Raw genomic sequence first — 15697 nt, forward strand, 5'->3', positions numbered from 1 at the left:
ATGTCTACTTTTAAGCAAAACAATTCAAAACGACTACTCTCTGATGTAGACTAATCCGTATAAAATGTGCATTTCTCTCTATAGGCGCGTTCACTACATTTGGACATTTTTGTGTAATTATATTTATTAAACGTGTAGAATACTTTCCAAACCGTTACACATAGTATTATAAATTCAGACGTTCATGATATAAAAAAATAAACGTATTAGAATAACTTTTAAAATGGAGTGAACACGCAGCAGTTTTTCCGTGAGCGGGAATGGAAAACCCGGAGTGGAGTGATTACAGAATGCTAAGAGTGCAGACAGGAACGTGCTTTCGCTCCACTCCAGGCTTTGATCACATCCCCCTCAGCAGGGTGAATACACCTCATCTTTCCTTAATTTAAGAGAAATGTAACCATATTTACGGCCTTAAAATTATGAAAAGTGAATTTAAGACATAAGGACAGGCGGGAACCCTGCAATTGACGGGAATCCGTCGTAGACTCGCTGCAATTAACGGAAATCCATCGTAGCGACGGAGAACTTTAATCCCTGCACATATAAATAGGTTTGGAAGCACCCAAAAGTACATACTACAACTTTCACCTAAGCATGAAAACTCAATATACTACACCCTAAGTGTGAGTAGCAGTTTCCTGTCTAGAGGCTTTCACACTCACCTCTCAAACCCTCTCTCTCCCTGTCTCAGCATCTCTGTCTGTCTTCCTTCCTCTTTTTTTTTGACTTTGACCCTGTCTCTCGCATGTTTCATCCAAGGTGCCTCAAAAAATAAATATCGACTGCTGAAAGAAAGAGATCTGGCCATGAAAAGTGCTAGAAAGCCATTTGAGAAATTACCCGGCCCTGTGGTGCCCTGCGTGACACCCCTGTCTCAGCCCCCCTCAGCTGACAGAAGTGCCGCTCTTTCCACTCTCGCGCATAAAGCCATTCACGCCAAATGTTGATGCTGCAGAAACTGCACATCACGACTATTGATTTATATGTCACCAGCACTTCAGGTAAATTGTTTGAGTGACTCTGCTGTGATGAATATCTGATTTGAAAATCTTAGAATGGCTGACCTAAAGTGCTGACCTTGTGATCTGCAATACCTCAAGATCCAAGTGCCCCACTAAAAAAAAACCTCTCTTTTTACACACACACACATTTGTTTTTCTGTTATGGTGGGAACTTTCCATTGATATTCTATTGTTTATTTTTTCTTAGTAACGATGTTTTCTATCTCCTAAACCTAACCCTGATTGACAATTTTCATTTAGATATTATTAATATGTGTGTACACAAACCTTGACTGACAAACATATTACTATCCCAAAAATTTGCATTTTGTCATTATTTGTGTTGCTTTTTTTTGGAGCTTGATAGCCCCTTGTTGACTATGCTTTTATTTTATTGAAAAGAGTGGGATGAACATTCTTCAAAATATTTCAGTTTGTGTTACACAGGATTGGAATGACATGAGAGTGAGTAAACAATGACAGAATTTTCATTTTTAGGTGAACTATTCATTTAAATATCTTCAATCCCTCTCTAAACATTTTAATATGGGGACTTGATGCCAGACTTTCAAAAATTAATTAGAGATTTGGAGAATGAGAATCAGAAAGAATTAATATGCAAGGCTTTTGTTGTTCTATTTATTTGTTTGTTTAGCTGCCATCGCTGTCTCTCTGTAAAGAGCAGACTTTCTGTTTTCCATCAACTCTGCTTTCCATCAACCTATTTCTATGTTTGTTAGCTGTTTTCATCCGAGTCTTCTTATGCATCATCTTTATTCTTCTGTCTCTGCCTTTTTCTTTATCTTTCCTTTCCATTTTTAGACTCCTGGGAGGCTGGGAATCTTCTCGTTTTCTTCTCTATCTTATTGCCAGTCACTGTCTTACTCAAGAGCCACTGAGCTTTACAGATAACAAAAAAATGAATCAAGACCAAAGCTATTGTTCTCAACATCTAGATCAATATTTCACAGCCTTTACTCATATCTGAGAAGTGTTTTTGCTGGAGCCTATTAGGCCCTACCAGAGAATCTAGGGAAACAGCCAAAGACGACTGTTTAAATATGCTAGAATGTGTGTTTCCCATTTTAAAATAGAGACCCGGATAGAAAAAAAAAGCTCATACAGGTCTGGAACAACTTGAGCGTGAGTAAATGATGACAGAATTTTAATTTTTGTGTGAACTATCACTTTAAGCCATTGACAATGAAACAATGTCTACAGAAAGCTACACACACACTCTTACCCTCAGCGCAATTATCTCCTTTGTAGCCCAGAGTACAAACACACGTGCCCTCTGTGCACGTGCCGTGACCACCACACTGGGGGTCGATGCACTGGCTGATGGGAACATCGCATTCCGGACCCTTCCATCCGCTATAGCAGATACATGATCCCTTGTCATACTGCCCATTTCCACTGCAGAGGACCGGGCATGCCGCTTGGAGAAATAAACAGAAAGAGAACAAGTAATGATTTGATATGAGTGACGTCTGATGTTTTCTTATTCATGTTTTGTCTCTAAATACATAATGAATAGCATGAGAGACAAATGAGACCGCTTCGGGAGAGATATTTTTACTAAAGAATCTGTATGAGTTTACAAAGAGATTGAGAAACAGGCTGGCAGTTGTGGTCACAGATGTGTCTCAGAATGGTGTAATAATGGGAATTAGAACATGGGAGGACAGAATCCATATCTGATAACAATGGGCTCAGACTGAGAAAGTCTCAAACTGAGGACATATGATGTAAAATATAGGCACCAAATTTCAAGTACAATCAGTTTGGTGGATTCCTTGGTGGTATTCTCTTATTGTGACTTTTAAAATTATGATTGAGATTTCTTTATTTAGCTTTTATACAAAATAACTTACAAATTAGATCAAAAAAAGTTATTTATCCAAAAAAAAGAGCCAAAAAGATTACATATTCATACAGTTTTATGGTATTCATGGTACTTCAAGGTTTACTCCAAAAAGAGAAACATGAAACTACCATAGTATATGTCATGAAAGTATAATTATACCACAGCGCATGTCCAAAAACATGGTAATACGTGGTACATGTTCTAAAACATAATACTACCATTGTGCATATAAACATAATGTAATGGTGCATGTCCAAAAACATGGTAATAACATTAAACGTGTCCTAAAAACACAATATCACCATGGTGCATGGTCCAGCCAGTGTTGGGGAGTAACTAGTTACATGTAACAGCATTATATAATTTAATTACAAAATAAATGTAACTGTAACTGTAATTCTTGACTTTTAGACTACATTACCCACTAGCACCCTGTCTGTGAGAAGATGTCAATTAAGCACCCAGCAGTCTAGAAATACTTCCTAAGGTGATTTCAGTAATGAGAGAGTCTCAAGGCTCTGTGCATTGTAAATATATTAATATGTACACACACACGCACACAGCTGTGATCGGTTGGAGAAAACTGTAATGAAAAAAAAAAAAAATGTAATTTAACATTGTGGTAACAAAACTATTAATCATGAGCTTCCCAGGTGAACAATAGAAGATATTGGGCTGTATGAACTGCCATTCATCATCCTTATGCCTTGGAGAGAGAGAGAGAGAGAGAGAGAGAGAGAGAGAGAGAGAGAGAGAGAGAGAGAGAGAGAGAGAGAGAGAGAGAGAGAGAGAGAGAGAGAGAGAGAGAGAGAGAGAGAGAGAGAGAGAGAGAGAGAGAGAGAGAGAGAGAGAGAGAGAGAGAGAGAGAGAGAGAGAGAGAGAGAGACCTCCACTAACACACAGATCTCAGTTTATCAATGAGTCATACAACTAAAGTATGTTCTTAACAGTAAAGTATATAAATACAATGAGTGTACTGTCAGTCAAACTGTGCAAATTAATTCAATTTGGGGGGAAATGGGGACTTCCCATTGACATTTGTTGTTCTTAGCTAATTATAATTGCTGCAGACTAACTCTTACCTCTTAAACTTTTGGCAGTTTTAGAATTTTTAGAAGATACTCACCTATTTATTAACTTCTGATGATGGTCCATAAATTAAGTTGGGAATTATTTAATCAAATTGGTCCCAAAATGTATAGCTAAGTCAGAAACACACACACACACACACACACACACACACACACACACACACACACACACGCTCATCTAGAAACTATCTGGACTCTTGGGCTATACCCAAAGCTGTTGAGTGTCTAGAGCCATTGGGACAGCTGAGATTAACACACATCTTTGATGTGTTCAGCTCTTTGAATCCCACTGCTCCTGCCATACCGGCAACAATTCACTGCTGTTCCCCATCGCATGTGCTCTTCTTTTCTTTATGTCTGTCCGGACCTTAATCTGCATGTTTTTTATTTTTATTTGCAACTTTTAATATTTTAATTTTACTTTTAATATTTTACTGATAAAGTACACGGATGACAAGGAATGATTGATGAAGATGTGAATGGCACAGAGAATCTCAAGCTCCCATATGAGTGCAAAACCACTAATCCACAGTTTCAAAGCACAGTTCATCCAAAAATGAAAATGTTGTCATTATTTACTCATCCTCATGTCGCAAATCCATATGACTTTCTTCTGTCAAATACTGGTGAGTTTTTGAAGAATTTACCAGTCACTCTTTTCATTGTCTGGGGCTGTCAAACACCAAAATTACAAAACTGCACCATAAAAATAGTCTTATAAAAAAATGTTTTCCAAAGAAGAAAGTCATATGGGTTTGGAACGACATGAGAGTTAGTAAAAGATGACAACATGATCTTTATTGGGTGAACTATCCTTTTAAACACGAAATTAATGGATCACTCTCTCACTCTCTCTCATTGTTCGACAGAGTTCGGGGTGTAATTGGAGTGTTTCTTACCTTTCGAGCAGTCCATGCCATGGAACCCTGGGAAACAGTGACATACTCCTGACACACACTCTCCATTACCATGACAGTTACGGGGACACTCTTGCACAGAGTCTGTGAAAAGAATGAAACCTTTCTAAAAAAAAAAGGCCACTTTGATGGTAATGACAGCTGTAACCACCATATACAACTCTCATCTTGTCTTTTTCTCCACTGCATCGTTCCTCTCTCTCTTTCACTCCAGTTCTGAGTGGCGGTCTCTGGTCATTATTGATACAACCCATTCAAACAGCGTCACACGCCATTTCATTAGCCACGAGTATATCACGGCAATGAAAGTAGGCCATATCACAGTAGATTAGCGCAAGGTTAATTGGTGAGACACCACTTATTCACAGAATTCATGCACGTGAATATTCATAGAACAGAGCCACAAGGTGCTTATCTCATTTCAAGTGGATGATGATATATATTAAATTGTTTAACAGTAATAGATTGACATTATTTAATTATTTCACTTTTGCTGGACGGCAAGGACACATTCATCTATAATTCTATACAGACAAAAAAACTATTCATATTTTAAAATTAACTGGTCTGTTATTAGACCTCATTTATGAAACAAGCTGAACAAATGTCTGTGTGAATTGTTCTGAATATCTATCTTCGGGCAATATAATTTTCTCATTCGTTAATTAGTTTTAAACTACCATTTAAAAGATTGGGGTCGGCAAGATTTTTTGAAATGCATTTTTATAGTTTTATAAGACTGCATTTATTTGATCAAAACCACAGTAAAACAGTAATATAGTGGAAATATCATTACAATTTAAAATAACTTGATTTTAGTTTATTTGAATGTAATTGATTCCTGTGATGACAAAGCTGAATTTTTAACATCAATACTTTAGTCTTCAGGGTCACATGATCCTTCAGAAATCATTCTAATATGATGATTTGGTGATTGAGAAACAATGTAGAAAACAGTTGTGCTGCCTAATATGTTTGTGGAATCTGTGCTAAAAAAAAAGAAGTTACTTTTGATCTTAATGTGTCCTTGCTGAATAAACGTATTAAATGTAATTGTTTTTGAATGGTACACACAATTAACTTATTTATTCAATTATGAAATATTTGATTACAAATTGATCCCGTTCTCTATTAACGCGTCTCAGTTGAGTGGTATAGTGCGTGTTTGAAGAAGCAAACGTATAATGTCGAGTTTAACCCGTGTGTGAGTAACTGACCCAGAACAGCTGTGCTAAAGGAGACGGATTCCTTCTCCTTGCCGTCGTTGTAGAAAGCCAGGTGCCACGTGCCGGGGTCCAGATACTGCACAAACACGGCCTCGTTCAGAACCACCGTCTGAATGCTGCGTCTCTCGCGGGGCGACTCCACGACGCTCCATTTCTCCTTTCCATCCAAACGCTCCATATAGTCGTACTGCACAGAGGGGGCGTTTTTACAGTATGTTTGTGATCTCAAGTGATTTGACAGCATTCATACAAATCAAACAGTGAAATACTTTGAAGTCGAGCTCAAGGAAAGATTTTATCTAACACCTGCTGACTTATAAAATGTATGTGCAATGACTGATTGATCCGTTGTTGTGATGAAAGAGTGTTTTTTTTTTTTTTTTTTTTTTGAAAGGACTTCACAGAGTGGTCTCTCTGTAAATAGAGTGGATATAAACACCTGTGCATGTGACGGCGGCAGCCCTTTGCGAATGTAAACCCCAAACAGTGCATCCTTGCCCAAGGAGATGTTGAACTTGAGGAACTGAGGCTGGCTGAGGTGCATCAGGGATCTCCAGAACACCCCGGGCGACACCTCCTGGGTCACGCGCCTGCCCACCTCCAGGCTGCCCGTATCTATGCTGCTGTTGCGTGCGGCCCAGGGACCTGAGACAGAAAGGAAGGAATAAAACAAAAATCAATCTCTCACCTCGGCTGTGTTGCAACTGCCCCTTGTTTATGGATTCAGAGGCAGTTGCTTTGAAAACAGAAAACAAAGGGAAACCGCACAAATGCGCTTTCTCTCTGGGAGACACTTATCTGATGGAAGCTGAAAAACACAAATGCTGCTTCCTGAAGTCTCTTTGACCATAACCTCACTGTATCCACCAAGCACAAATAAAGCCGAGAGCGCATCACGTTAAAAAGCAGAGAGCCCGAGAGAGCGGGAATAGGGGCTTCTTTGTTGAATATCTGAGTGTGTTTTTTTTTCAAACACAGCTCGTAGAAGAAAAAAAGAAGAGGAATAACTTCTAAAGATGAAAAGTTAATGTCCCTTGTAAGAAGCTGAGCTTTATTGGAACTGTCACATGATATCAGCATTTTTTGAAACATGTGAGGGCTCTACGATTACGAATGACATCTGGTTTTCAGAAAGACCTACACTCTTAAAGTCGACATGAAACAGCGTTCATAAAGTACTTGATTCTCATAATGTGATAAATAGTAATAATCAGTGAAATAAATGTAGCATGGGAATTATGAAAAGACGTCACACTACCAAGCATCAAAAAATGTTGTCAGTAAGATTTTTTTTATTATTTTTTTTTTATGTTTTTGACAACGAGTCTCTTATGGCTGCATTTATTTTATCAATACACTAGAACAGTAATATTATTCAATTTAATATGTGAAATATTATTACCATTTAATCTCTTCACCTATTTAATGTATTTAAACTGTAATTTATTCCTGTGATGGCCATTATTCCTGTCTTCAGTGTCACATGATCCTTCAGAACAGTGACACTGAAGACTGGAATAATGTATATATATTCTCCACAAGTGGGTTCATGGGTTGTTGTTTTTCTTTTCTTAGGGTGCTGCAAGGAAATTGAAAGTTATAAGTTGATTTTTCACTTATCCCCTACTTCACTTTCTCTCCTCCTATCTTTCCGTCTCTGGTGTTTGTGGACTTTCAGGCCAATGGAGAGATCTCTTCAATAGTGAGAGTTTGTGTATTCTCCACCCTCAGGCTTTGGCTCATACCGCATGTCAACACCACCATCCTGTTTACCAACATAATCACACAAGCTGTTATCCACTTTTCATTTAATGGAAAATCCATGGTTGCTCTCTCCCTCTCTGTCTTTTATTCTCTCTATCTCTTGCTCGTAGCTAGCGGCAATGGCCGAGTGTAAATGGAGGTTGCATGCAACAGATTCCCTCTGTCCCTATGGTTGTGATGTTCACACACACACGCACACACACACACGAAAAACAGCTCCCCTGTAATCAGGTCAGATCTACACTGGAGACCGCAGCCCTGACAGAGAAAACCTGTGAAAAATGGTGAGGAAATAAAGAACAATGAAAACACAATCAGGACGGAGCAGCCGCAACAGGAGATGAAATAGCCCCCCTCATTAATACAGTAAGAGCACGGACAGAGGAGAAATGGAACTAAAGAAAGGAAAAATAGAGAGCGAGGGAGGCCGGACGAGAATTTCCTTAGGGAAGGAGCGATCAGTCTGCGACTGTGGCTGAAGCAATAGTCCAGCTTTATTTCACAACAAAACACAAGATCGGTTCCAAAACATAGTGAGCCATGTCACTGACTGCAGGTAGCCTAACATCCTCACTGGAACAGAATGGCATAAGTGACTCATTTGGAACGCTGTACATAGACAGAGTAATACACATCTCTAATAAATAAACAATATACATGTAAATTTGCATTGCACACAAAATTATTGCTGATCATTTATTTATTTAGCTATATTTTCCAGTATGTCATGAAATGTATCTATAATCAAAATTTATTTCACTTCGTCTGCCATTTTGGATTTATTTTACAGTGCATTCTGGGTCTGATTCCTTAGAATTGGCAAAAAAGGGCAATTAAGATTCCTACTTCTTGGAATTGCATAAAACAACATAATAATGTAGGCTAATCCATAATGTGCTTTTATAGACTAGCATTCAAAAGTTGGGGTGAATAAGACAACCATACTTTTATTCAGGAAGGACATCATCAAAAGTGGTGGTAAAGACGTTTATATTATAAACGCTGTTCTTTTGAACTTAAATTACAATAAATTACACTGTAACATATATTAAAGGGGACATATCATGAAAATATGACCCCTGATCAGAAAACATGAAAAGTGGCAATTAACCCAGTAACTTTGTTTTGGTGAGCTTGTCTCTGCAAGCATCGCTCCCCTTCTGATTTATGAAGGAGATCGTATTATAATATCACCGCCCCTTAAAGGATTAGCTCACCTCAAAATGAAAATTTCCTTATAATTGACTCACCCCAGTGCCATCCAAGATGTTCATGTCTTTCTTTCTTCAGTGGAAAAGAAATAGTTGTTGAGGGAAACATTTCAGGATTTTTCTCCACACAATTGGCTTCAACGGCAACCAGAATGTTGTTCAAATCAGTTAAAATCAATGCCGCTTCAAAGGGCTCGGCACGATCCCAGCTGAGAAATTGGGTCTTATCTAACGTTAGCGAAACGATCGGTCATTTTCTAAAAAATAAAATAAAAATGTATATACTTTTTAACCACAATTGTTCGTCTTGGTGCTGGTCTGCGACGCGCCACGTATTACGTCATCATGTTGGAAAAGTCACGAAGAAAATAATAATAATAAATTAAAACAAAGATGTCGGACGATTTTGAAGTTGGAAGAGAAAATGAGATGGAAGTTTTCGCCCTTCCCTATCTTTTTGAACCGGAGTACACAGACAAATAACTTAGATAGATGACATGACACGTGACCTTTCCAACGTGATGACGCAATGCGTGGCGCGTCGCAGCCCAGCACAAGACGAACAACTGTGGTGTGGAGAAAAATCCTGAAATGTTTTCCTCAAAAAACTTAATTTCTTTTCCACTGAAGAAAGAAAGACATGAACATCTTGGATGGCATTGGGGTGAGTAAATTATCAGGAAATTTTCATTTTGAGGTGAACTAATCCTTTAAAGGGACACTTCACCCATTTGCATTAAGCTTTGCATTGTTAGAAACCCAGTCATACTATTGAATGGTTGTGCAACACTCTCTCATTTTCCCCTGAGACGGGAGAAATCCGTTATTTACCTCTTACACTTCCTCCTACAATGACGCAAAAATCGTCATTTTGCGTCATTGTAGGAGGAAGTGTAAGAGGGGGGGATTTCTGTTGAGACTACAAGCACTCGTTCCTCATCTTTCCCAGGGGGCGGGACCCGCTCACGCTACAGACCTATTACAGATCAGTGGGTGGGACTTTACTCTCTGAAACTGAAAGCAATATCCTCCATCTTGTTTGAAGCTAAGCTAACAGGCGCTGTGGAGACAGATGTAAAGTTATGACAATAGCGGAGGAGAGTGCTCAATATGATATAGACTAGAGGAAGAGGATTTCGGAAGTCTGATGCTTGAATCAGGTGTTTGTGGCTACCTTTACAAGCCGCATTATAGCGAAGAGCAGCCGAGGCAGAAGACCTGCCTGCCGCGGACGAGGAGCCCGGAATGGCTCGGGTTAGGGCGGACTGGTGGCGCCGGTGATCTCACTATGCAACTACGAACCGCTACGAACACAGAGATAGAGTCCGTCTGCGGCAAAGATTTTCAACGATGACAATTTCTCCTGGACGAAATCTCTGAATCAGACGAGGACACGGACGTTTGTGTTGTGAACTAGTTTCCTAGTTTCGCACCGCATATGTTCTGACTGAACATCCAGGTACCATGCAATAATTCACCTTTTCGAAAGAAATACAAACGAGGAGTAATGCACTAATGAGTTCGCCAACTAACTATACATTTTGTGTGAATGTGAAATTAATTTCAAGCTCTGGTGGTAGCTAGACTTGTAGACGGAAGAGTGATTTCTCTTATAGGCAGATATGCGCTTTCTGGATTAGTGGGAGTGGCTTGCGGAGCTGTGCAATGTGGTGCATTGTGGGAGTTGTTGTCTTTCATACAAATGCATCTTGTTATTTTTTGTCTTTTCTCGGTCACAAAGGCACCAAATTCAAAATTTATTTTACATTTCGACTACATATATGACCCACTTTAAATAAAAAACAATGTTCAAATGGGTGAAATGCCCCTTTAATCTGCACGTTTCCACCCACGCCGCTGCCAGTTGTTTTCGCAGGGGACTAAGTTAACTTACCAATTCTAACGCAATGGCAGGTTCGAGCAAAGCATGCAAACTGTTCTGTCGTTGGCTGCACAGACGAGCACAGAAAACTATTTGACCAAAACAATGTCATATGCGTTTTATAAAGACTTCAGGGAACTGTGTCAATTTATGTAAAAGTTAAACTTTACAGTAAATGCAAGTCAATGAGATGAATCAATGTAACTCCACAACAACTACATACATGTATCCACTAACCATTAAGAAAGGTACAGTTGCAATCTCTTGCCGAATCTCTCTGTACTGGTTATTTCTGAGATTTTGGATTAGTGAAATTATTCGCGTTTTGTTATTGCATACGAACTAAGCTATTGTAAAGGATTGTCAGTCTTCTGAGGCGGGGAGCAGCAGCTCATTTGCATTTAAAGGGACACGCACAAAAACGGCGCGTTCTACATCTTGTGAAAATGGCCATAATATCACCTTTAAAATACAAAAGTTATTTTAAACAGTAATACTATTTCCTATCAGATACATGCAGCATTGGTGAGCAGAAGAGACTAAAACGTAAAAAAAAAATCTTACGGACTCCAAACTGAAGGGGGTCGCACACCGGACGAGAAGCACAGCGCCGCGTCTAGGACAACTCCGAGGTATCGCACACTACCGGACGCGCACTTTCTCAGTTTATGGCCAGCAATATTGTTATGTAAGAGGACATTGTGGAATTAAGATAATATCTGTACTATGTTATGATTGTACTGTACAATTAAATACAATCGTTGCTAAGTCTGCAGTCTGAACACTTTAAGTTACCTCAGAGCGTCCGTTAACGTTACCTGAATGAAGTGAGAATATCACCTGAAATTCCGGATAACATCAGCAATTTTCATTCAAGCAGCTGATTTATGTAAATGAATGTAAAACTAAATGTATATTGCAGCACAGGGTGAAGTCAGTATACATTAACTAAGATTTGAGACAAATAAATGTATATGTAATATAAAACTATTTAAATGGCAGGATTTTAAACAAGGTCCTGAGCCGTTGCTGGGCGCCGCCGGTGTGTGTACACTCATAGAGAATAATGTGTTCGAATTTTAAGATGTGAAAACGTCCAGTGTGCGACCCCCTTTAGAGTAGAGCCTATTTTATTTATTTATTTAAATCTAGTCTTTTTTTTATATGTTGGACACAAAAAGCGTACACAAATAGTTTCCCATAGAGGCAGCCTAGTAGGTTTCGAATCAGAGCTAACGTAGAGATAGCGCATTTGAATCTGAGTGTCTAAGCACAGCATCAAGTACCGTAACAGAATCCAGTCGAGTGCAGAGAGGCCAATCATAAGCTAATGTAGCCAGCAGGCAGAAGCACACACAAATCATTTCACAGATCAGACCAGAGCATCAAATCATCCTGCAGAAGCTCAGATTCGAGCATCTCAACACAATATGCCAGACAATAAGGTAGGATAACAGTTATAGGCCTACACAAAGACGCAGTAGAGGATGAGAGAGAGAGAGAGAGAAAAAAGCAACAACAACCACCAGACACAACAAAATAACAAAACTTATTATGTTATACTACTGATACAGAGCAATCAGCAACATCTGCCTGATAGCCTCATTGCAGCTTTGTCTGTGTATGTATGATTAATGAAATCTCACTGTTATGTGGAATACATTAAGTTTGTATGTGAGAAAAAGAAAGAACGAGAGGGAGAGAGAAGGCATATCTGTATGGATGAAATTGAAAGCGACATGCTGAGGAGGTGAGATTGAAGAACTTGAGGTGAAGAGCTGTTTCAAAGCTCACAAATTCACTCTGTTACCTACACACTCAAACAAAAACACAGCAAACTTTCACGCCACATAATCCACAGTAATCACGGAGATAGGTGTGTTTACATGGCACTGAGGAGAGAAGAAGGAAAAAATTAGACTGTGTAAACATGTATCGACTCCGTTTCAAATGCCGCAGAGCTATTTACATTGGCAGCTGCCTTCTTAAGGCCAATTTATACTTCTGCGTCGAGTGTACGCCGTAGTGTACGTCGTAGGCGACGCCGTCGTGAGCATTTAGCCTATACTTCTGCATTATGTCTGTGTTGCTCTGCAGTTACACCGCCGAAACGCTAGTTGGAGGGGGCGGGTTTTAATGTTCCACTGTGTTTAGATTCCTTGCAGCTGTTTTGAGTTTAGGCTACTAAGCGACTGAAAGAGAGCAGATCATGTTGGAGTTGGAGCTTATCGGGGTGGAAAAACAGTTAATTTGAGTGAAATTACTAAAACTAAAAGGCAGAAACGAGATAAGGCGTCAGAGGGGATGGTACGTGCGACCCGTGAACCTGTTGACGGTTGAACCGAATTTAAAAATGACGGGCGGTGCAGAAGAACACGCCGGAAATGCGATGCTACCAAGCCGACCAATCACAGATCTTGCGGTCCGCGTCGTCGCGACATGTAGTTACATTTTTGAGGAGGTGCGCGTCAGGGTACGACGTATGATACACGTCTATGCGTATGCTACGCCGTACCTACTGCGCGCACCCGACGCAGAAGTATAAATTGGCCTTTATCTGCAATCTGTAGCACACTAGTAAGGAAGTTACTAAGCTAATGAAGCTATATTATCATGAACAAACGGCACCAAAAAGGCAAATATTGGGTAAAATAGTCAGTTTTATGTGATGCTGCCTTGATGAAAAGAAGGCAGCCTAATTAAGTAGCTTCACTTTGTTGCATTATGTTGATTTACAATGCTGTCTCTATTGCTGCTCTAGGTTTTGTAACAGAACATATGTCTCTCTCTCTCTCTTTATCTCTCTCTCTCTCTCTCTCTCTGTGTGTGTTTTCAAACATGTGTGTTTTTTTACACCACTGCCTGCTGTAAAAAAAAAAAAAAAAAAAAGGCTGTGTTGTCCTTCATACAGAGGTGATGTGGTGTTTTCTAGGACACTTCCTGTGAATCTGTGAGCGTGTGAGATCAAGACAGAGACAGCCAGAGAGAGCTGGGGAAAAGATATAGGTGAAAGCCAATGGGTTGTTGCTTGCAATGTTAATCAACTTTAATTGAAAGTTTGATTGCTGGAAAAATCAGAGTTATCATCAGTAGGTTATGAGGAGGTGCTAATTATGTGGGATTATGCTGGCTGCGATTAAATATCCTCCCATACTACTCTACATATTACAATATCTGCAGTATACTGAATGAATACTGTGTTATGCAGGTACAGTAATACTTGTATGATCTACTACATCTGGGAAAAAGATTGCAGCACAATTTGTACAGAATACAATAATCAACTTCTGTTGACCTTCTGTTTCCAAAATGTTTAAAAGTTCATTATTTTCTTTATTGGGTTAATAGAATAGGATAAACACATTCCAAAAAGCTCAGAGTGCTCTGATTGGCCAGCTGACCCAGTGCGTTGCAGACCCTCAAGCGTGTGTCGGAAATGTAATGGGAGACGATGACGGACACTTAATGGGAGACTATGAGCTTTGTTACTTGCAGATATTATACATACACAAACAGATTACACACTAAAGGAATATATGATCCCTAACATCATTTTCTGGAGTAATTATTTGATCGGACTGCTACAGAATATTGTTTTACACAAAATTGAATTAAAAATGCTAAATTTTATGTGTCTAAGATGATAACTGAACACCATTCGCAAATTAAATGGGCATAATGAGGTCATGTAAAAAATAAAATAAAAAAAGGGTAAAGAGGAATCCTTGGTTATTTTGTTTTACGTTTCATATTGCTCATACTTCACCCGGGGTTAACAATTAATCCTGGGTATTCATAAGCTGACATTTTACATTGTACATTCCTTAAGCCCTCTATGGGACTAATTATGGAATCACAGCAAAAAAAAAAAAAAAAAAAAAAAGACGTTATATTTTACATACATTTAAGGCTAATATCATTCTCCAAAATTAGTTTTCTATATCTGACCTTTGACCTTTTTTAAGGTTTTGTCATTTATAACTGACTTAGTCCTATTAGGGTAAGACTGTGAGTCTTTCCTGACCTCTGGTTGTAGTGTGGATCACGTCTTCCAAACTGGCATAGGATAATATACCCAAATGCCTCACTTTCACAACAATCCATGACTTCTATTCTTCATCTCTGCCATCACCCTTACTGCTTCTATCCTTCTTGATCTTCAACTTCTTCCTTTCTTACTAAGACCTTATTTTCTGATGCACTGCCTTCACTATCATCAATACTCTCTGGAGAAGGTAGCTTCAGCTTTTATAAAATTATTAACATCAACTTAAAAAAACAAGCAAAACAGGTATTATACTGCCTTCCAGTAATGAACAATAGTGGCAGCTACACAGAGAATATGTATCCCCTAAATGGACTTGTCATTTATTGCATAACACACAGATTTGTTGGTCTTTGAGTTATTGATTTTACAAAATTCGTATTAAAAAATGACCAAAAACTTAAGAGAACACATTTGGATGTACAATGATATAAAACATTTATAATAATAATTTTATATGTATTTAGTGTAAAATGAACTCCCAATGGAGGCTTGACAGCATACTTGAAATCGCATACTCTCTTGAGTATAGGCTAGGTACTTATTTTGAGTAAGTAATTACTTCACAACCTCTGAAACGGCTACGTCCTATATAGTATAAATGTAATCTGGACGTACTACATTCACCATACTGTCATCATCACTTGACCTACCAGCGAGCATTATGTCATTCATAAATCCTCTGTGAAT

The 15697-nt window shown here is 38.8% G+C and overlaps 1 protein-coding gene across 1 annotated transcript in view; it reads right to left on the minus strand.

Annotated features, from left to right (window-relative positions):
- Positions 1–15697, minus strand: part of tenm2a (teneurin transmembrane protein 2a) — a 305507-nt gene that overhangs the window by 30109 nt on the left and 259701 nt on the right. Inside the window, exons 8-11 of the mRNA XM_084430309.1 lie at positions 6545–6750; positions 6097–6292; positions 4862–4963; positions 2248–2442 (exon numbers count right to left, since the gene is read on the minus strand). Coding sequence (XP_084286435.1) covers positions 2248–2442; positions 4862–4963; positions 6097–6292; positions 6545–6750 — 699 coding nt within the window. The remainder of the gene's footprint in view (positions 1–2247; positions 2443–4861; positions 4964–6096; positions 6293–6544; positions 6751–15697) is intronic.

The sequence above is a fragment of the Rutilus rutilus genome (assembly GCF_951802725.1).
Source record: "Rutilus rutilus genome assembly, chromosome: 14".
In the NCBI taxonomy this organism is placed as follows: Eukaryota; Metazoa; Chordata; class Actinopteri; order Cypriniformes; family Leuciscidae; genus Rutilus; species Rutilus rutilus.